Source organism: Podarcis muralis, chromosome 16 (assembly GCF_964188315.1).
Source record: "Podarcis muralis chromosome 16, rPodMur119.hap1.1, whole genome shotgun sequence".
In the NCBI taxonomy this organism is placed as follows: Eukaryota; Metazoa; Chordata; class Lepidosauria; order Squamata; family Lacertidae; genus Podarcis; species Podarcis muralis.
The window spans coordinates 16,268,676-16,289,921 of record NC_135670.1 but is presented as its reverse complement, the minus strand read 5'-3'; the positions used below and the strand labels follow the sequence as shown (position 1 = coordinate 16,289,921).

General features: G+C 49.0%; 1 protein-coding gene across 7 annotated transcripts in view; it reads left to right on the top strand.

The window, feature by feature from the left end:
• The window catches only part of ARHGEF2 (Rho/Rac guanine nucleotide exchange factor 2), a 112,552-nt gene that overhangs the window by 61,875 nt on the left and 29,431 nt on the right, over nucleotides 1-21,246 (top strand). For 6 of the 7 annotated variants that reach the window (XM_077920314.1, XM_028708964.2, XM_028708966.2 and 3 more), the window contains one exon: nucleotides 18,426-18,570. In XM_077920314.1, the coding sequence (XP_077776440.1) occupies nucleotides 18,426-18,570 (145 nt within the window). Of the gene's footprint in view, nucleotides 1-16,496; nucleotides 16,805-18,425; nucleotides 18,571-21,246 lie in introns of those variants that run through there. The other variant, XM_028708968.2, reaches the window with a different exon arrangement.

Sequence of the window (21,246 nt, the reverse complement as noted above, 5' to 3'; positions counted from 1 at the left end):
TTATGGGGAGATTTATTTATTGGCCGTTGCGTGATGGAAGAATGTCTATAACAGGCACGGATTTTTGTAGCTATTTCAAAACAAAATATGAACCGCCGAGCTTAAAATAGCTGCTCCTTCTTAAAACTTCTATTTTCCTCCTCAGAGTTTTTTCCCCCTTTTAAGCGAATGTTAACATGGCTTGAGGATAAACAGCCACAAATTAATGTGTTTAGTAAATATGGAGCACGCCCAAATACTTGAGGCTGGTGTTAGTGGGTTGGTTAAAACTAAGCAGTGTATTTGCCAACAGGGGGGCGGGATAGAATCTTACAGTTGTAGAGTTGAAAGGCACCCCAAGGGCCATCTAGTCTAACCCCTGCAATGCATGAAGTTGCTTATACATCAGGATGACCCAACCCTGTTGATTTTTAATTTATATATATATGTATAGGTGATAGCACTTTTAACTTGCAATTGCACTACTGTACATTTGTTCTTGGGGATGCGGGTGGTGCTGTGGGTAAAACCTCAGCGCCTAGGGCTTGCCGATCGTATGGTCGGCGGTTCGAATCCCCGCGGCGGGGTGCGCTCCCGTTGCTCGGTCCCAGCGCCTGCCCACCTAGCAGTTCGAAAGCACCCCCGGGTGCAAGTAGATAAATAGGGACCACTTACCAGCGGGAAGGTAAACGGCGTTTCTGTGTGTGGCTCTGGCTCGCCAGAGTAGCTTCGTCACGCTGGCCACGTGACCCGGAAGTGTCTGCGGACAGCGCTGGCCCCCGGCCTCTTGAGTGAGATGGGCGCACAACCCTAGAGTCTGTCAAGACTGGCCCGTACCGGCAGGGGTACCTTTACCTTTTACATTTGTTCTCACAAACACCCTGTGACATATTTCCATTTTACAGATGGGGGACCAAGGTTGAGAGGAAATGTGACTTGAGCAGGGCCACTTGAGCCCATAGCAGGAATAGAACTGAAACCCCAAAAACTTGCACTATTGCACAGCAACCCCAAGCCACAAATATTAGGGAGTAGGTCCTATTGAAGTCAGGGGGACGTTCCTTCTGAGTAAACTTTTGTAGCAACATAGTGCTCAAGGTCTTGCTGTGCATCTGCTTAGCTGTTAGCATATATCAAGAGTCAGGGAGTTTCACAGAGGATGGGAGGAACAAATGCCATGGCAGATATAGATTGAGCCCTATCGAAAGCTTTTAAATTAACACTGGAGTGAGCGTCTTAAGAAATGTGAGAATCTCCCTCCTTGGAGCTGAGGATCTTTTAGGTAAAATACATCCTTTCTTGGGACAGAGGGGGTTGGGATAGATGACTCATTGGTATACCTGCTAACTTTTTTGGTTCCACTAGGGGTTTTTTGCGGGGTGGGGGAGGAGAAGAGATGGGTAAACTTTTGGGGGGAGTCCTCTCCCGAAGAAGAGGGCTTGGCTCTGTTCTCTGTTGTGCCCCTATTGTTTGGCATGAGAAGGGGCAGGGGCGCTCCTTTCGGTGCCAAGGCACAGCTGAGAACTGTAATGAAGCTACAGTGATAAGCAGAGTGCCCCTGAGCATGTGCTGGGTTCCAGCCACAGCCTGCCCCCTATTCATGTAGGGCAGTGGTAAATTACCTTCCATTGTGGAAGGCCATGACTTCCACCCCAGCCCAGCTCTCATTTTACAAATATAAAGAGCAGTGGCCTACTCCCTCCCCCTTCTCCTCCAGCATCTTGTGAAACGAGGAGGCCTTGCATGATGCAATAGCTCTCAGTATCTCGAAAGCAAGCCCAGCAGCCTGGTTTCCGTCCTCGCCTGGTGGGAGGCTCCCGGGGCCCCAGCTGGTGCTGCGAGAAAGGGGAGCGGGTGGGGAGAGGCAGAGGTTTCCGTCAGGCTGGCGAGGCGCCAGCCAGGCCCTCTGCAGTTGGCAGCTGTATTGGGCAGCACTGCCAACAAAGCCCCAAGTCCCTCTTGGGTGCCAAACGAGGCAGGCGATAATAAGGCAGATGTTCCAGCAGAAACTTGAGATTTTGCAGGCAGGGTGGAAGAATAATCGCTCCCCGTGCCCCAAAAGACTAGGGTTTTGAATATGCTGTGTTAACCTGAGGAGTTAAAATCCCCCTGTTCATGTGCCTCTCTCCATTACTCAGCATTTGATGACATGATGACACCCGGCTGAGTGTCTGTGAAGCCACTTCTATGGGAAAGAGCAAGGGATTTGGGGTTGAGGCAGAAGGAATTCTGCCTGCCTGGTATTTGTTCTACCACAAACTCGTTCACACATGCAAACAAACCTGCATGTGTGAATGGGGCCTTGCAGTTTGAAAAGAGCCAAAAGCCTACCTAAGGCAACCACCCCCCTGTTTTGTCCTTAAGATTTCCCCCTGGAGGTAAGCTATTTTGTAATGGAAAGGCAACTGAGGTGACTGGCTTCATGAACTCAAGTCTCCCACATGTAATCCCAGTGTTTTTTCCACTGGTGCTTAATTTCTAGAGGAAGAGGCTGGCGCTCAGTCCTGTATGGATGTTGCATTTCTTGACCTGGATGTGGTTGCACATCTGGGAAGGCATTCTGCATATGCTCAGGAGCATGTTCAGTCATTACACAATGGGAAACAACACATTCTGCACATGTTCAGGGTCATCTCCTGTCTCTGTTGGGATAATAAAAATTAAAATAGCCCTGAGCATATGCAGAGTGCCTTTCTCTGCTTTTGCTGATCCCTGACATTGAAAGCAGGCCCCAGGCTGAGCATGTCTGCAAATTATGCCTTACACATGGTCAGTACTCTCATTTTATGTGCTAATACAGGATTAAAAGCCTTGGTTCAGGGCAACATTCAAATATCTCTCCATCCTTCATGCCGTGTCTTTCGCTCCACGAATACACACACAGTTTGCCGCAGACACTGTCTTCCGCACAATTTTTAAAATTCTCGGCAGAGAGAATTTTATCTGAGTGTTATATTGGAGAAGGTGTAAGTTTGCCACTACCCTGTTACGTATTTGGTAGACAAAATTAGACACACCTTTCTCATCAGGGGGAAAAAAAACACCCTGATGGTTAATCCTGTAGCAGGGAGCCCTGAATTTGCTGGGTGTGGGGGCTTTCTCTACAGAGTACTTAGCAGGATGAGTGATCCTGGCATTAACTCAAAACAAGTCCCATGTTGTCAGTCCTCTCTCCCTCTCCCCAATTATTTTGAGCTTCTCCAGGAATGAATGAGCCAGGCCTTTGGAATGCGGCCATCTCCCGAGGACCCCTCCCCAAACAGCTGCCATGTCCTTTAGTCAATAATAATCCACAAATTCATTATAGGCCCTGCAAATTCCGGCCTCTTTCCCCCATTGTTATTGTTTGTGGAGATCAGAGGAAGAGGGTGGCCATGTGCACTCAGGCGGAGTGAAATGGGGAGTGAGGGGGGGACAGGGGAAGGGGAGCCGCCTTGCGCCATCTCATTCCTGTGTCGAGATTGCCAGCAGCTGAATTGATCTGTCTGTCCTTTGTTCTCTTGGGATGTTGTGGAAGAAGTGGATCTCTTTGTTTAGGGCAGTCTGCTAAGAGAGAGCCCTGGCGGATACCCTGGAGAGCTGCTGCCTGTCAGAGAAGACAGTGCTGAGCTCGACAGACCTATGGCCTGACTCAGGATAAGGCATCTTTCTGTGTTTCTGTGAGCCAAACTGGTGCCTTCTGGATATGTGTTGGACTAGGAGCTGGGAGAGACCGGGGTTCAAAACCCCACTCAGCCATGAAACTCACCTGGCAGCCTTGGGCCATTCACTGCCTCCTAGCTTAACCTGCCTCACAGAGTAGTTTTGAGGATAAAATGGGGTGGAGGAGAACTATGTGTAGCACCTTGAGCTATTTGGAAGAAAGGCGGGATATAAATGGAAAAACTAAACTTCAACTCCCATTATCCTTAGCCAGCACAGCCATTTTATACTACAACCCCCATCAGGACCAGCCAACATGATGGAAGTTGTAGTCCAGGATATCTGGAGAACACCAGCATAGCAAACGTAGTGTCAGATAATGCTTGCTTGCTTGCTTGCTTGCTTGCTTGCTTGCTTGCTTGATGTATGTATGTATGTATGTATGTATGTATGTATGTATTGAATGCTTTGCCAACTTTTACTTTTTCTATAAGTTCTTTTCCCCCCAAATATTGATCTTCCCTGCCCCCCATGCTGGTGACATCTGTTGCCTGGGTGGAACAGAGAAAGGGTCTAAGCAATTAGAGATGAGAACGGCCAAAGACCCATCGAGCCCAGAACTCTGTCTCTGGTGATTGGCAGAGGCAGCCAATCTGCATTTAGGGATTTGGGTAAAAGTTTTTCCTTTTAAGGCATGAAAATGACAGGGGGACCTGAGTTCTCCTGTGCTTGGGTCCTGCTTGCGGGTTTCCCACAGGCATTTTGTCCTGGACAAGATGGGCCATTGGCCTGATCCAGCAGGCTCTCCTTACATTCTTATGGTGCTCAGCTCTTGTTTGCAGGCTCCCCTTTGGGGCGTCTGGTTGGCCACTGTGAGAACAAGATGCTGGACTAGATGAGCTAGTGGCCGGATCCAGCAGGTTCCTCTTAGGTTCTTACACTAAGAACTCTGCAAAGGGGCAAAGAACCCAAAGGTTAACACAAGCACTACAACATTTGCTACAGGGATGGGGAGCCTGGGATTCCTCAGGTGCTGTTCGACTCTATCTCCCATCATTCCTGGCCAGCGTGGCCAGTGATTGAGAAGGATGATGGGAGTTGCAGTCCAGCAGTATCCAGAGAGCCTTTAAGAGAGGGTGGTCTGAAATGTTTCGATACCTTGAGGTGGGAAATCTAATCAGCATTGCACCGTCACCACAGGGGCCCAGTCCGCTGGGATGTTTTCAGGTTGAACAAGAAGTACACAAAAGCACAGTGCTCCCCTGTTCCCCATAGGTTCAGTGGTGGAGCATTGGCTTTGCATGCAAAACGTCCCAGGTTCAATCCCTGGAGGCAGCATCTCTAGGTAGGGTTGGTAGAGAACCCTGCCTGAAACCCTGGAGAGCTGCTGCCAGCCAGTGTAGGCAATACTGAGTCAGATGGACCAGTGCTCCGACTCAGTATAAAGGCAGCTTCCTATGTTCCTATCTGTCTCCATGAGGCTGTCGCAGTGGCTTGTGGAGAGCAGGTCAAACTCATTTCTCTCCCCCTCAGCTGCTTTAACAGGAACACCAAACCTTCCACTTCATCCTTGCCTTTGGGGTTAGGAGATTTTATACCTAGATTCATGGCCAGGGTGTCCTACCCCACCCTACCCCAATATATATGTTCAGGCCAAAGGGCGAATCCTGAAAGAGCTGTGAACAGGAGTTCAAGCAGCGATATTTCCTTGGGATTAAATAAACTCTGAGAAAGAAGATTTCAAGTTCTGTATGTATAAATACACTTCAGATCAGTGCTCCACATGTCAGGTTCCAGGAGGCCTGGGGCTCTGTGGGTTGCTTGATCGAGAGGAGAAAACCTGTTTCCAGAGGAACCTGTAACCTCAATTTCACTTTCATTTCTTTGCTTGACCTGAGCCAATGATCTTCTTGCGGTGTCTTAAAACCTTCCTGGCTGCTTTTTCCCTTTGTATGAGGAAGAAGGAAGGCACCTGATACAGCAAAGTATTTAAGGTATTTAAGCAGATGCTGTTGCTGCTGGAAACTGCAGGAGGGGAGAGGGCTCCTGCGCTTGGGTTTTGCTTTGCGGGCTTCCCACAGGCAGTCTAGTCAGCTACTGCGAGAACCTGATTCTAGACTAGGTGGGCTAATGGTCTGATTCGGCAGGGCTTTTCTTATGTTCCTATGCCCTACATTGCTGGGGATGCTGCCTTTCCAACTCTTGTGATTATTATTTTTTTAAAAAAGATGAGACCCTGTCCCCAGGGGCTTACATTGTCAGCGTTGAAAGTGAAGAAGATGAAAAAGGAAGGGAGAAACTGAGGCCAGATGTGACTGGCAGGCAAACAGCCCTGTGTAGGTGTGGGTTTCACTTCTGTTAATCCTAAATCCTGTTCTCCCAGTGGCCAACCAGATGCCTGTAAGAAGCCCACGTGCAGGATGTGAGCACAAGGGAACTCTGCAGAGCAACCTAAGAAGAGCATGCTGGATGAAGCCAGTGGCCCATCTAGGTCAGCATCCTATTCTCACAGTGGCCAACCAGATGGCCCAGTGGGGAACCCCCAAGCAGGACTCGAACACAAGAGAACTCTCCCCTCCTGCGATTTCCAGCAACTGGTATTCAAATGCATTTCTGCCTCTGACTGTGGAGGCAAAGCATGGCTATCGTGCCTAGTAGCCATCGATAGCCTTCCCCTTCATGAATTTGTCCAGTCTTCTTTTAAAGCCATCCAAGTTGGTGGCCATCACTGCCTCCTGTTCCATCGTTTAACCGTGCACTACATGAAGAACCTAGCAGTTCGAACCTAGCTGCCAACCTAGCAGTTTGAAAGCACATCAAAGTGCAAGTAGATAAATAGGTACCGCTCCAGTGGGAAGGTAAACGGCGTTTCCGTGCGCTGCTCTGGTTCACCAGAAGCGGCTTAGTCATGTTGGCCACATGACCCGGAAGCTGTACGCCGGCTCCCTCGGCCAATAAAGTGAGATGAGCGCCGCAACCCCAGAGTCGGTAACGATTGGACCTAATGGTCAGGGGTCCCTTTACCTTTACCTTTAGAAGGGCTTTTCTTTTACCTGTTCTGAATTTTCCAACATTCAGCTTCACTGAGTGCCCATGAATTCTCATTTTAGGACAGAGGGAGAAAAAACTTTTCTCTATCAACTTTCCCCACACCATGCCTTCCAGCTCTGCTCTCTTTATCTACCTGGCTCAGTTCCCAACTAGTAGCTCAGACTGAAGCCAGAAACATTGAGCCGCTATTGTGTTCTGGAGCCCAACTCTTTCTCCCCCCTGCTCCCCCCCCCACTTGTAGATAGAGGAGGTTATAGCGAGAGGGAAGCAGAGTGGACGCTGGGCTCAGCTAAGGTCGATTGGAAACCAGCTATTTGCAGGGATCACTGTTGCAAGGTTGGCACTGATGCTTTAGATTCAGAAAGAGGCTAGTCCTCTGTATGATGCTGCTGCTTTGGCTTCCTGCAGAGCATAGTAGGAGTACAGGACAAGGAGTAAACCATAGAGCTGTGCTGATTTGTTTGTGTGTGCCCATGCAGCAGCGTACTTGTCTGTGTGTTTTCTTTATGTACATATTTGCTGCTGAATGATTAGATGGTCAAGTGTTTTGTTTTGTTTTAGAAAGGATTAGGGGAGACACATTTGCCCCTTCTCTCTCTTCTGGGTCTTCCACCATTCCAATGAGACACTGTATGCCCCATGGAGCATGGAGCTTTCACTCTTGCTTTTGTTGACTTTGTAAATGTACACTGATAATGCTCCCTGGATAATAAAAGACCACCTACAGACAGCTATTGATTTCTACATGGAACCTTCATGCTCAGTGTATCCAAGGATACCAGATAGCGGGGACAAACGGCAAGGAGTGGCCATTCTCTCTCTCTCTCTGTGTGTGTGTGAGAGAGAGAGTGAGTGAGAGAGAGGGAGAGAGGGAGTTCATTTAGGTGGGGCTGTGTGGCAAACAGTGCAACAGCCGGGCTCTTGGGAGGCATTCAAAATTGGGTGCCCTTTGCCCCCCCCCCCCCTGCACCATTGACACACACAAGATCAAGCTGCTTTGCAGAGCAAAGCAAACCTGCATTTCTGTGTGGCCAGGTGTGCAAAAAAGTATTCTTGCAACAGCAGCATGCAGCTGTCTGGTTTGAAGGTAGAAGTGGGCACAACAAATTCAGGTAGCCACAGCTATCCCAACGGCGACCTGAAATGGCCTGAAACGCTTCTAATTCTGCTCGTTTCCAGGGTTAGCTTGGGTAGGTCTGTGTCAGATTGCCTGGGGATGGAAACACAGGAGGGGGTTGGTGATCCTGCCTTTGGGCCAGAGGGTCGGCCTAGATGGCCTCTATCACCCCCTTCACATTGCAGGAGCCCAGGACTGGCAGCTCTAGGCTGAAATGCCAGATTTTTCTTCATAGGATGCTTTGTTAAAGGCTTTCAGGCTGTCAGCACCTGGTAAAATTCCACTGTCCGTACCACCACCAAAACTCCTCCCTGGAATCAAATCTCTCTTGCCCAGCCATGCATGGGTGAATGTGGGGCATGTGACCTTTAACCCTTCCCTCCACCCACCAAAGCTAGAGCATTTATCCTCCGGGGGCTTCCCTTCTCCCCCATACCCCCCCCCAAGACTTTGATTTATGTAAAGCCTTTGTGAGTTACTGACTGTTTCTGATTGTCCTTAAAAAAAAAAAAAAGGCAAGGCTTCTCACTACCTTTTATGACTTGATAAGCATTCTAGAAAGCAGCCAAGGAGCCATGGTCCCTGCCCCAGGGAGCTCCCATGCTCTGTTAGAGTGGAGGAGGGGAGAAGAGTAAGAGGCAGAGAGAAGGAAGGGGCCAAATGACAGCCAGATCGGCCCCCTCCCTCCTCATATCCAAAACCGACCTCTGCCTCTTCTGTCCCAGGTTGTGGGGCTGCATGATACCAAGATTAATATAGCACCATAAACACTGAATGCTTCTGGTCAGGGTGCCCCACATTTAGAACCTCTTAAGCTTTTAGGACTGTTATTCAGGCAGCTCAGAAATTGCTGCCCACAATTCATGTGTCTCTGTGGTAACATCTCAAGTACCCGTGTTCTCGGGTGCTCTTGTCACAGCCATTCCTAGCTACTCAATCTTCCCTTTGCCCCCACCCATGATTTAGATCAGGAGGGGTAGTCAGTGCTCTTGAATATTAGTTGTAGGAAACTGCAGGAGGGGAGAGTGCTCTGGTGCTCAGATAGTTCTGTATTCAACAACCCAGCAATATAGGAGCTACCTACTCATTGGTACTCAGGGCGTTGGTCCATCTAGCTTGATATTGTCTACACTGACTGACAGTAGCTCTCCAGGGTATCAGGCAGGAGTCTCCTCCAGTCCCAGGGTTTAGGAGAGGCAGGAAAGCAGGTACAAATTACCAGGCCCAGTGGTCCAGAAGGGGTCCCGGGGCCTGACTCTCTTGCATATGTTTCATGAAATTCTTAACAAAACCTATGTACTATGTTCAATGCATGCACAATTCTGAATAATGGTTTGGGAACTTGTGTCGCGAACTGAGTGTTTCTGAGTATTTCCAACTCTCTGCGATAATTTGCTCCTGCTCTTTGACAGTATAATGGTGCAGTCTCATTTTATGATGCGCAGTGTTATTTGTGTGTTTTCAAAAGCAAAAACTGTGTGAACACAACAAAGTTGTTGTTTAACATTTAAGTGTATGGATAGTTCAGTAATGATTGTGTGGGTGCTTATGTTATTGATATTAGTCATTAGGATCTTAATATTCTCAACAGGTATGAATATTATTATTATTATTATTATTATTATTATTATTATTATTAAAATGAGATCATGCATTTATTCTATATCCCATGTCAATATGTTTAGCTCGTCTGCCCATGCTGGGGGGCCCCTTCCATTTTTCACCAGGACCCAAACCCATTCTCCGCAGCACCGTCCAGCCCTACCTGAAAATGCCAGTAGGGTTTGAAGCTGAGACCTCCTGCATACAGTAGTAGAAGCTGTACCACTGAGCTACAGCTTTTCCCTTTGAAGCCCCTGACCTAGGACCCATGATTTTCATAATACAGTACTCATTTTGGCAATTATGCCAATTCTGATGGGCTTGCCAAGACTCCTGACTATTTCAAAATGATTCAGAGCGGGGGGAAAGGTTGAGAACCACTGATGTTAGACTGTTGCTGCACTGAGATCAGGCTGATGGTGCTTGTGCTTTCAGCCTAGATATTTTCCAGCTGTTGAGATGGGTGGGGGCTTAATTTGAGCCCTGGCACCTACTTCCCCCTCCCAGCCCCCCAGTTGATTCTTCTCCATCAGCTCAGAGAGCCTCAGTATTCTTAAAAAGAAAGAAAAAAAGTGGGTCACATCTTCAGCAGGCTTTATCCGAGGCTCTACAACTTTGCACCCATTAAATCTAGATTTGTAGACCGGGCACGATGCCAGCCAACCAGCCTATCCCCCCCTTCCCCCACAAACCAAGCAAAGTTCTGGGGATGGGGATGTGGGGGAACAGATTAGGCAGCCCCTGCCTCTTTTCTTAGCTCCTTTCCTTCTGGCTAGACCAGCTAAGAGGAGAGGAAGTTGGGATGGACACGAACTGAGAATCTGGTTGTTCTCATTCAACCCACAGCTGCTCAATTGTCTGCAAAAACTGAAAGCCGCTTGGCGAGTGAAAACTCTGGGGCAAAAAGTACCGATTGAGAAGACATTATGAAATAGTTTTCGGTAGCCTTTGCCAGCATGGTGCCTTCCAGATGTTTTGGGCTGGATGGGGCTGATGAGTGCACTAAATTAGTGAAGGCTGATTTAGGGCTTGGTCCGCACCAAGACAGGGCAGTGAAAGAGACAACGTTTTTGCTGCTCAAAGTAACCACATGCTGCTGTCCTCTGCAAGGGCAGTGCTGGGGGTCCTAGACTGCAAACCTGTGTGACTGCTGACGTTGGACTAGTGGCAGAAAGGAATCACTGGTAGAAAGGCATTTGAAACTGCTCTTTCCCCAGAAAAGGTCTGTGGAACTCAAAAGTATGCATGCTCTTATGTATTTGCTTATTGCATTCATATCCCATTTCCCCTCACAAGTAGTTCAAGGTTCTCCTCCTCCTCATTTCATCTGCATGACGACCCTGTGAGGTAGAGTAGGCTGAGAGACATTGACTAGTCCAAGGTACATGGCCCAGTGGAGATTCGAACCCTGGTCTTCCGGGTTCTGGGCCTACACACTAACAACTACACTTCAGTCAAAGATGTCCTTTTCCACCCCATGTATGCTCCTTTGTATCATCCACCCTGTGGGACCAACAAGGCAGCAACTCTGTGCCTTGCCAGCCCTGCTTTAGCAATATTCACCGCAATCCTGAAATCTCAGCTCTTCCCTTGAGGCAGTGGGCAGAGCAGGGTGGAGTGCTGGACAAGGACAAGCACATCTTCTCTTGCCTTGAAATCTGTGGCACGGAGAGGTGCCCAAGTGCTGCAAGGAAATCCATCCCCATGGCTCAGTGGGGTTAACGCTTAAGAAGCTTCCAGCTGCTTGGCCCCATTTAAAGCAGATTATAAAAAATCAGAGTGGGCTTGGTTTGTGGGGAGGGGAGAGAAAGGGGGGGGGAAGGGTACCTCTCACTTGGATACCCAAATTTTTCAGTTTGCCTAAAAGTATATATTTCTGCTGCCTGTATCATAACGGGAGTTTCCCCCCTTAAGGCCAGGGGCGGCTAATTGTTGGGAGGGGCTAACCCAGCCCCCACTCCACCCCCAAGCAGGTTTTTCTGATCTCTCACCATCCCATCCATTTTGGCTGCAGTAGCAGCATTGAAGAAGAAAAATTAAAGTAGACACTGCACTGGGATGGGTGAAGGTCCCTCCCCATTTCATATTGATCATTTGATGAGCTGAGAGGCAGTGATTAAACCCCCTCCTGCATAGATTCGCTGAGGGGGGCGGCTGTGGGTCTCTGCGACAGTATGGGCTCCCTGCCTGGAGGACTTTGTATTAGAACTCCTGGATGAGGGGGGCAGGAAACTCTAGACTACCTCCTTGCTTTTGGAGAATCCAGTTGGTGGGTTTTGCTCAAGGTCCAACTGATCCTGATATTTGGAGTGAGGCGGGTATTTTCCCTGCCCCCATGCATGGCTAAAAGTGGCCAGGAATGGTGAGCTGGTAGTTGGGAGGATTTTTGCCTCTCTCCAGACATCCCATTTGCCCCTCCCCAGCATCCCGATCAACACCTCCCAGGCCCCTGGGCCTCCTCTCTGAGGGCCCAGCTCTACATTCCCATCCCAGTCATCCTCCCTGTGTGACCAGCCCTACCAAGAAGTCTCCAAGGAGCTCGTGACACCCAGCCAGCTGGAGTCCAAAACACCCAGAGGGCAGCAGTTTGGCAATGGCTGCTGCGAAGCATTATGTACGTTGATGGAGGGCACTATATTTAAAAATAATCATCATCTACATCTCAGGCTTTGTTCCCCCAGCTGTACAAACAGGGCTGCTCCACTTGGTTGCTGCATGGGCTGTTGCACCAAACTTGTATGGCAGAGTTTGGATTTGCAGAAACGTTTTATAAATACTCGCCGCCTTCCTGTCTTCCACAAATCCATCCCAAAGAGCCTCCAGGCAACTGCGATTTTCAAGCAGTTGCCCTGTAGAAGGGAGTGGTAGGTTGATCTCTCTCTCTCTGTTTTTTTAGATTATCTAGCCAGCTTCCTCTCGCTTGATGCCGCAATCGCTCCTGCCTTCTGGCTGCCGCCCAAACAGTACAGAATAACATATTTGTATTGCTGAACTCCCTCCTGCTGCTGCTCTGGAGACCCGAAGCTTGTCTCTGCTGAGAGGGGCAGACAGGCTCGCTCCTCTCAGGGCAGAGGTTCTGTAGGCATGCAACAGAGAACAAGGCTCCCTTTGTCTGTCTGCTTGGCCTGGGCAGATAGAGGACACCAAACTTGGCATCTTCTCTGCAAATGAGCCTCATATCTCCTTTGGAACCAAATAAGCAGCAAAGAAGCGTATTTAAATTTAAACCCTTCTTGTCCTGAGACTGTAATTTAAGACTTTGCAAAGGCCATGGCTTAGTGGTAGAGCACATGGATTGCATCAACAGGTGCCAGGTTCAATCCCCAAAATCTTTAGGTAGGACTGGGAAAATTCCCCATCTCTTCAGTGCCCTGGAGAGACACTGTCCATCAGTGTAGAAAACACCAAGCATTTTATTTGTTTGTTACATTTATAGGCCACCTTTTCCTCCAAGGCGCTCAGGGTGTTGTACGTGGTTCTCCCCTCCCCGCTTTGTCCTCACAACCCAAATTGCCCCATCAGATTGTCCATTTGATGAGTAGAGAGGGGATGAGATAAGCCCCTTTTCATCAGCTGATCCTCACTTAGCAGATGAGAGGAGGGACTGTGTGCATGAGAGAGATGGGCACATGCTCCCACTTTTGACCACACCCAGCATTGGTGTGTGGCCCCCAGAGGGTTGCCCAAGAGTGAATGAGGCTGGAAAAAGGTTGACCACCTTAGCCTAAAGTTCCCCTTTTTCTAAGGCAGTGGTTCCCAAACCTTTTCGGGCCACTGCCCCCTTGGTTCCATAAACTCATCCACAGTGCCACCCACCCATATAAAAATCATTATTCAAAATAGCGGTTTGCACGACCCACTAAAGGAGATAGCAACGCAATAAAATGCAAAACAATAACAATCATTGTAAAATTATTCAAAATCCAATAAAAAAAACTATTCAGTTTATTTAATTCAACAAAACGGATGAACTTGATGCAGTGATACTGGCTTTTCAAAGCCTGAAAGTCATTTACACCTCTGTCACCGGCCCCCCTCCCCCCCCCCGCTGCCTCTAGTGCCCCCAGTGGTAGAGCGTATGCTCCCACCACCTGGGTTGGGCTCGAGAATGCTGCCCGCCAAGGAGAGGGGAGGCAATTCTGTACTGTGACTCTCTTCCTCCCGGGTCAGGCCTGACAAAGGAGCAGAGCTGTGGCTGGGCGCAAGGGAGCTGGCTGTTCCCTCGTGTGCACAGCCCAGTGCAGCAGAGGGGCACCTCCCTGGCAACGCTGCTGCCACTGCCTCTCCTCTGTCCCCGGGTCAGACCTGACTTGAGAGCAGAGCTGCCACTGGGCGTGAGAAAGCTCGTTGCATGCTGGAACCAGGCTCTAATGAGGGGAGGGGGTGTCTGGTTGCGCCCCGTCTAAAAAAATCCACCCGTGCCCCCCACTACACCTCTGAGTGCCCCCTCCACGGTATTCCCCCTCTGGGGCACTGCTTTCCACCAAAGGAAGCCCTAAAACCTCAGGACCCCAGGTCAAGAGTGCAGGCTGAATTCTGATTTGGTGGGTGAGCTTATCTTCCTTCTGCTCTGGGGTGTCCATCAAGCTTCACCCTTAGAAGTGCCAGGCACAGTCGTGCCCCATCCTCTGCCCCTGCCAGACATCACCAGCCCCAGCCCTGCCCCACCATTCTCCACCCCCAGTCTGACAAGGACCACCCTTCAATTCCCGGGACCCTCTCTTATTCTCAGAAGCAGAGACTTTGCAATCCAGCTCATCTGCTCTGCCTCACCAGACTAACCAGGAAATTACCCAATCTGCTTCCCTTGTGACAGTGTCGCCTGCTGGTTTCTAAATAGTGGGTTCCTAGGAAGCCTATCGGAGTCACTTATGAAATGTCTGCCTTTACTGATGCTTCCCTTCTCAAGTCACACATGACAGTGAGGCCCTGCGGCCGAGGGAAGTGAGTGTGTCTCTTGAAATGCCTTCTCTGCAGCGCACACTCAAAGGGACGACCTTCAGACCTCTAGTGCAGTGTTGCTGGTGTGCTAAAAGCAGGCCTTAAACCAGTGGTTTCCAAGCCCCATATAACGTGTTGCGGTAATCTAACCTAGAGGTTACCAGAACACAGACAACAGAAGTTAGGCTGCCCCTCTCCAGGTAGGGGCGCAGCTGGGCCACTCCCCAAGCATCACTCCCCTAGTGGGTTGTGCAAAATATGCTATTCTGCGTATTATTATTTTTATAGGGTAGGAGGCACCAGGGGAGAACTTATGGGACCCAGGAGACAGTGACCCAGCAGCCTTAAATTGATCTTGGACACACAGATGGTTCAGCGAATTTAAAAGCGCACCGGTGCCTTCTATGCAATCGGTTCTGATCATGTTGCAAAGCCTCGGATGTGGCATCCCTGCCAAAGACAACCGCTCTGTGCCAGCCTCTCTGTTTCCCAAGAAAATGTGCAACGCAGCAGCGCCTGCCACCCCCCTTCTCTCAGACACGTGAGGCTAGGGTGGCTCTTGAGTCAAAAATAGCCAAGCCTCTGTGCCTCTTGCTCAAAGCTTTGGCAACAGGAAGTCCCTGTCTCACTTCCCCTTTTCAAGGGAAGCTGCCATGGCAACCCAGTTGCCTGGCTATGCCCCGAGCAGGTCACAGGGCCTGTAGGCCCTCAACCCTCTCGCTCTTCCATCTGCATTTTTGGCCATGTTTAGGCTGACCTGCGATGGGCTCCCCAGTATTGCAGTTTGATTGTCGGGCAAAAGCCTGCCGGCAGAGCTCCAGTTTTCCAGGTTGAGCTTTCCCGGTTTTGAAATTGCACCCCCTCTGCCTTTCCCTCTGTTTGGGTCAGTTTCCACTTCTTCAAGTTATCCGAGCCAGGACCTGTTCCAAAATCCCCAAGTTGAAACCTCCCCCAGAATCTGAAGTGCGTAAGATCAGGATCCCAGTATTTCTACTTGGCCTGGCCAATCAAAAAGCTTCATTCTGCCTGTCAATCACAGGGAATGATGTTGCACAATGTCAGTTCTCAAAATCTGTGCAAGAGGAGGGCTCCGGGGCTCAGCAGACACACACTAGTCCCAGCAAGGAATCAGGGACAGAGATGATCCAGTTTTCATTTAAAGGCAAACCTGTCCACCTTGCAGTTTGTCAAAACTGCATACAAATATGTGTTCGTTAAGATAATTTGCATTAAAATACTGACAAGGATTTATGAGATTTTTTTTTTAAGAGTTGGTTTACTACTGAGTAGACATTGTTGGATTGTACTGTACTGGTCTTTAGCCCTCAATGTGCTGCGATAACCTTTTGCTGCAACAAACAGGGCCTCCACCCCTAGAAGATTGTGGGATATAAATGCCATAAATGACTGTAGTGTTGAACTGGGACCTGGGAGACCACAGTTCATATCCCCACCTGGCTGTGAAGCTCACTTGGTGACCTTGGGCCCAGTCCCTCACTCTCAGCCGAATCTACCTCACAGGGTTGTTGTGAGGACAGACGGGGGAGAAGGAAGTATGTGCACCGAACATACATATATGCATATACATTAGCATACATGAACTTTAATACAAATCTTTGTCCCTTTTGTTGTCCTTTTTTGTGCATGTCCCCCCCCCCTTTTGGTCACTTTGCAAGCCAGCTCACCCCCTTGTAGACAGAAGGAAAACACTTTTGTTTTTTTGCAAGGCAGGCAGCCCAGGTGTTCTGGCCAGCCAGCCTGGCGTTTTGCAGGTTGATGCACTTGATTATACCTCACATCCCTTTTAAAATGGTTAAAAGTTGGAGGGTGTGTGTGTGTGTGTGTGTGTGTGTGTGTGTGTGTATTACCCAAACACTGGGGGAAGCGGGGCTTGGCTCGAGCATTTGCACCGTTTTTTATTTCAACTAAATATTTCTTGGACCCAGCCTTCTAAATAATCCTGCCGCCCCCGCCCCGGTAATGAAGACATGATGAAGCAAGACCTTTCTCTATAGACTGTTCAACGCTGAGGACTGTAGGCACGTGCGCTGGGGGTGGTGGTGGAATTTCTCAGTCAGACATATGGTTGTCATGGTTATTGGAAGCAGAGAGGTACAGGAGAAGATGAACTGCATGGGTGTCTCTCTCTTTCTCTCTCTCTCTCGCTCTCTCTCTCCCATCCACCTCCTCATATCCACCTCCTCCTTCTGCATCTCTGCAATCTGGGCTTTCCAGGCTCAAGTTGGGTCTACATACTGGTTTCTCCCTTCCTGCTTCTTTCTGGAGCCTTGGTTGGTAAGAGTGGTGGTGGTTAGATGTCTCAGTAGCATCCCACCTCAACGGAAGATGAGTTACCCTACGGTTTATGAGAGACAGCTGAGGCTCGGAGTCTCAAGACCCTGCCGGGATCCCCCTAGTCCGGGGATGAGCTGGAACAGACGGCAGCCAAGCCGGAGAGGGACTGTGGCAAAGGTGTGTGAGGAGGACCGAGGTTGGGTCAACCATTCTGCTTGTGCGTGTTCGTTAGCAGAAGTTCGTTTCCGTGAAGGTTGTTTTGTGTTGTGCTATTTTTTTGCTGGGGGTGGGGGGCTTGTGCCTAATTTATTTTTCACTTAGGATGATTTGGCAGAATCATCCTAAGGATGATTTGGCAGAACGGTTTCTTTTCACACTGCAGATTGGATCAACCTTCACAAATTAGTCCAGCTCATGAGACAGTCATAGTACGGCTCTATTCTGCCTTGGTCAGACCTCACCTGGAGTCCTTTGTCCAGTTCTGGGCACCACAGTTCAAGAAGGATATTGACAGGATGGTAGTTGTGCAGAGGAAGGTGGCCAAGATAATAAAGGGTCTGGAGGCCAAGCCTTGCGAGGAACGGTTGAGGGAATTGGGTATGTTTAGCCTAGAGAAGACTGAGAAGGGGATATGATCACCATCTTCAGATACCTGAAGGGCTGTCACATGGAAGATGGACCCGGACTGACAGATTCCAATTACAAAAAAGAGATTCTGACAAAACATTAAGAACTTTCAGATGGTAAGAGCAGTTCGATAGTGGAACGGACCCCTCAGAAGGGGGTGGACCCTCTTTCGTTGGAGGTTTTCAAGCAGAGTTTGAATAGCTATCTGCTAGGGATATTTAATTATGATTTCTGCATTGCAGGGGGTTGGACTAGATGACCCTTGGGAGCCCATTCCAAATCTATAATTTAATGATTCCATGTAGCTTGTCTTGTTCACTTTAGCCACCTAGATTGCCCCTTTATTGTAGATTGTGTGTGTGGAATTGTTGGACAGAGGTTTGTGCCTTTGGGTAGCAGTTTGGCACAGGCAAACGTTAAGATTCTTGTAACTTTGAAAGCCCAATATTCTTTTTTTTAAACCCCCCACCAGTCTGAATGTAGCAGCTAATTCCTTTCATGCTCTTGCGTGAAAGGAACATCCCTGGTTAGCCTGGCCACCGTGACTGTGTACAGAAATGATCCTGGTGCCAAAACATTTTAGAGGAACCTCAGGCTGAGGCAGAGGGTAGCAAAGGAAGAGCGGGGCGCATTCCTGGGGTGTCTATGTGCACAATGTATTTGAAGGGAATTAGGGTGGCTCAAGAGGAAACAGAGAACAAATTCTCTGGCTTGGCTTTCCCTTGTGATGGCTCTCCTTTATGCGCTCCCGATTATGACATTTCCAACTCTGGACGCGGCCGGACTTTGAGCAGCAAGTGCAAAAAGAGCAGAGCATGTCAGCACTGTAACACAATTGCCTTAAATCAGCAGCAGGGCTTAAGACTTGGGTATTTTGCTTAGTTTTGTTTTCAGTTGTGTTTTTCTCTTCACACAGAATTTAAATGGGGTTTTAACGATTAGAGGGCTATATTGTCTCATGTCCGTGTTACACCTGTCTGTGGGGCCACCCCCCTCCCCAGTTCCTTGGATGTGTAAATGCTGGCAAGATGGAAACTGCACACAGGCTGTAAACACCTGCTGCGGCGGAGCCACATTGGCAAGCCTGAAACATACGTCTGATTCAGAGGCCCTTTTCTGGAGAGGTCACTGGTCACTGCTGCTAACCCATCTCTTTCTTGCTTTCCCGCAGAACAAAGAGAAAGAAAGGATGAAGGAGAGCAAAGATGCCCGCTACACCAACGGGCACCTCTTCACCTCCATCACCGTCTCAGGCATGACCATGTGCTATGCCTGCAACAAGAGCATCACTGCCAAGGAGGCACTGATTTGTCCCAGTGAGTAGGCCTCTAGCCTTCTTTCTTTATTGCATTTTATTTATTTCAAAAAATAAATAAATTATACATCACTTGATAGTAAAAACAAACAAAAAACCCAAAACCTCAAAGCGGTTTACAAAAAGAATAGAACGATAAAATTATCAGTAAAACAGTAAAAACACAAAACAAAACCACCCAACTATGTAGAACATTTTTAAAAGGAATTAAAATTGGCAACAAGCTGAAAACCAGATTAAAAGACATGTCAGTGTTCTATATGTCTTGATAGGCAAATGTTTTTAGCAGGTGCCGAAAAGGGTACAGCAAAGGCGGCTGCCTGGTTTCAAGAGGCAGGGAGTTCCAATGTGTGAGTGCTGCCACAGCAAAAGATCGATTTCTTACAAATGCAGAATGAGTATTATGTGACATCTGTAACGGTGCCAGCTCAGGCCGATCAAAGCAGTTGAGCGGGCGTACATGGGGTAAGACGCTTTTGTGGGTAAACTGACCCCAAGTAATTCAGGACTTTGTAAACTAATAGTAACACCTTGAACTCGGCCCGGTAGCAAATGGGGAACCAGTAAATACGGATTTGGGGTGTGGGTGTGGGTGTATTGTATCCCACCCTACCAACCGCTACCTCAAGTTATGGGTCATTAGGAACTGAAATAAGCACATAGGCTGCTGGATAGTAGCTTCAGAATGCCCTTCTTTAAATTTCCCTTGGGGAAGGGCAGATAGGGACGGAGGAGGATTTCATTTGGCTCCCTTTGTGTGCCATGTGCATTGCCAGCATGCCAGTGCACCTGTTGCCTAGACATGCTTGCCAGCCTTGCTGTCCTAGTGGCTGAGGACCCAGTTTAAGCACGAAGACCGCGTGAGAAAATTCATGCTTGGCACCACATCCAAATCAGACTCCACTTTCCCATCCAGCCAGGAAAGATGTTTGTCTTTATAACCATTTAGCCAATGCTGGAAAAATGTGATTTCCCCCCAGCCCAGCAACTAATTTTCATGAAATGCGGGTGTATGATAAGCTCTTTCAGGTAGTTGGCGCCCTGAAGGGTTGTTCTGTGTGTGCTGATGAGGCTTAGTTCTTTTGCTGCTTTTCATCTGCCCCAAATGTGCAAGTGAATGTTCTCAGTCCATGCCCAGACTCAGTAATGGGGCTGCATGAGGATTAAGCACTCCGTCTGGCCTTGATGGAGGAGATGGCATTTGGCCTGCTCTGGATGGAGTTGCCCTCCCATTTAAGGGTTGGGGTCACAGCTTCTAGGTGCTATGAGATCCAGCCCCGGTCATGGATGCTCAAGTGGTATTGGTGGCACAAAGCCCCTTTTGCTAAGCCGAATTTATTTATTTGTTATGTTACCGCCCCATGCCATAGCCCTCTGACTTCTCTAGAGAAAGTATTCTAAACCTGGGGATACGGGGTACCACTGAGAAGCCCCTCACCCTCGTAGCTGTTCCTGAGATGGAGTGGGCAGTCAGAGAAGCCTCTCTGCTGATGATCTGAGCACAGGGATTGCCAACCTTTTTGCAGAAATGTGCAGTATAGCGTTACTGCAGACTGGAACCAGAGGCATTGTTGCTGTGGTCTACATACCTTAGGTTGGATTCAGACAGTAGTTGGGGGGGGGGGTGTTCTGAGAGCTGATGGTGGTTTGAATGAGACAGCACCCACCATAACTGGCAATCATCCCACCTTTTGTCTTTGGTTAAACAGGGTGTGCAGGTTTTTCAGGTAAAAAACCGCTAGACCTCTTTGACCAGGGGCAACAGTGAGGCAGAACTTTCTACACCATAGAAGCCTCAGTCAAATAAACCCTCTCAGAAACTATGCTCCAGCCTCACTGCTTCTGCCCCTTGGTTGTCATTGGTGAAATGAGCTCCGCAGGTTTCAGAAACCCTCCAAAAACCTACCAAACCTGTTCACTAGAGAGAACAAAAGGCTGAGTGTGCTCACTGTGAGCAATCGTGCCTGCTTTGAGCCACCTCCAACTCCCTGAAATAGGCTGATTCCTTCCTTCCTTCTCATCTCCTTTTCTTGTGGCTTGGTGGGATTAGATGACTCTTCCTCACCCCCTAACCTGTTTCTGGGCCTGTTCCTGCCCCCTTCGCCTGGAGAGAGGCCTTCCAGAACAGCTGCAGTCCTGGGCCACAACCTCTTCAGTATGGAACATCTGCCTGCAAGGACAGCTGTTGGAGCTGGGCTTCCCAGAGGGGCTTTTGCTGTTAGGCTGCAGGGGCTGGCTTTGTTGTCTGACTCTCCCTTGGTGACCTGGAAGGGCCTTTGATGTTGCAGCTTGTTTTCTCCTGACCCCACCAGCCCCTGGCCTGAAAACTTGGCCTCAGCTGCATCTGAGCAGTCACACTCGAGCTGTTAGAGAGTTTGCCGGCCGCCATGCCAAAAGCAGCCTTCTCCTTGAGTAAATAAACATTGTCAGGCAGTGTGCTTTATTTATATATTGGTGGTGGCTAACAGCTTGAATCTAGACCAGGGAGGTGGAACCTCAGGTCCAGAGGTGGAATGTGGCCCTTGAGGCATCTCTATGTGGCCCTCAGGATTCTCCCTAGGCCACACATCCTCTTCCCTGGCCACACCCCTCACCAGCTTTCTCTTCTGCCTTCCTTAAGTGTGTTTGCCTGGCTGGAATGTGTCTCTCTGAAGGGTGATCATGGCTCTTTCAGGCC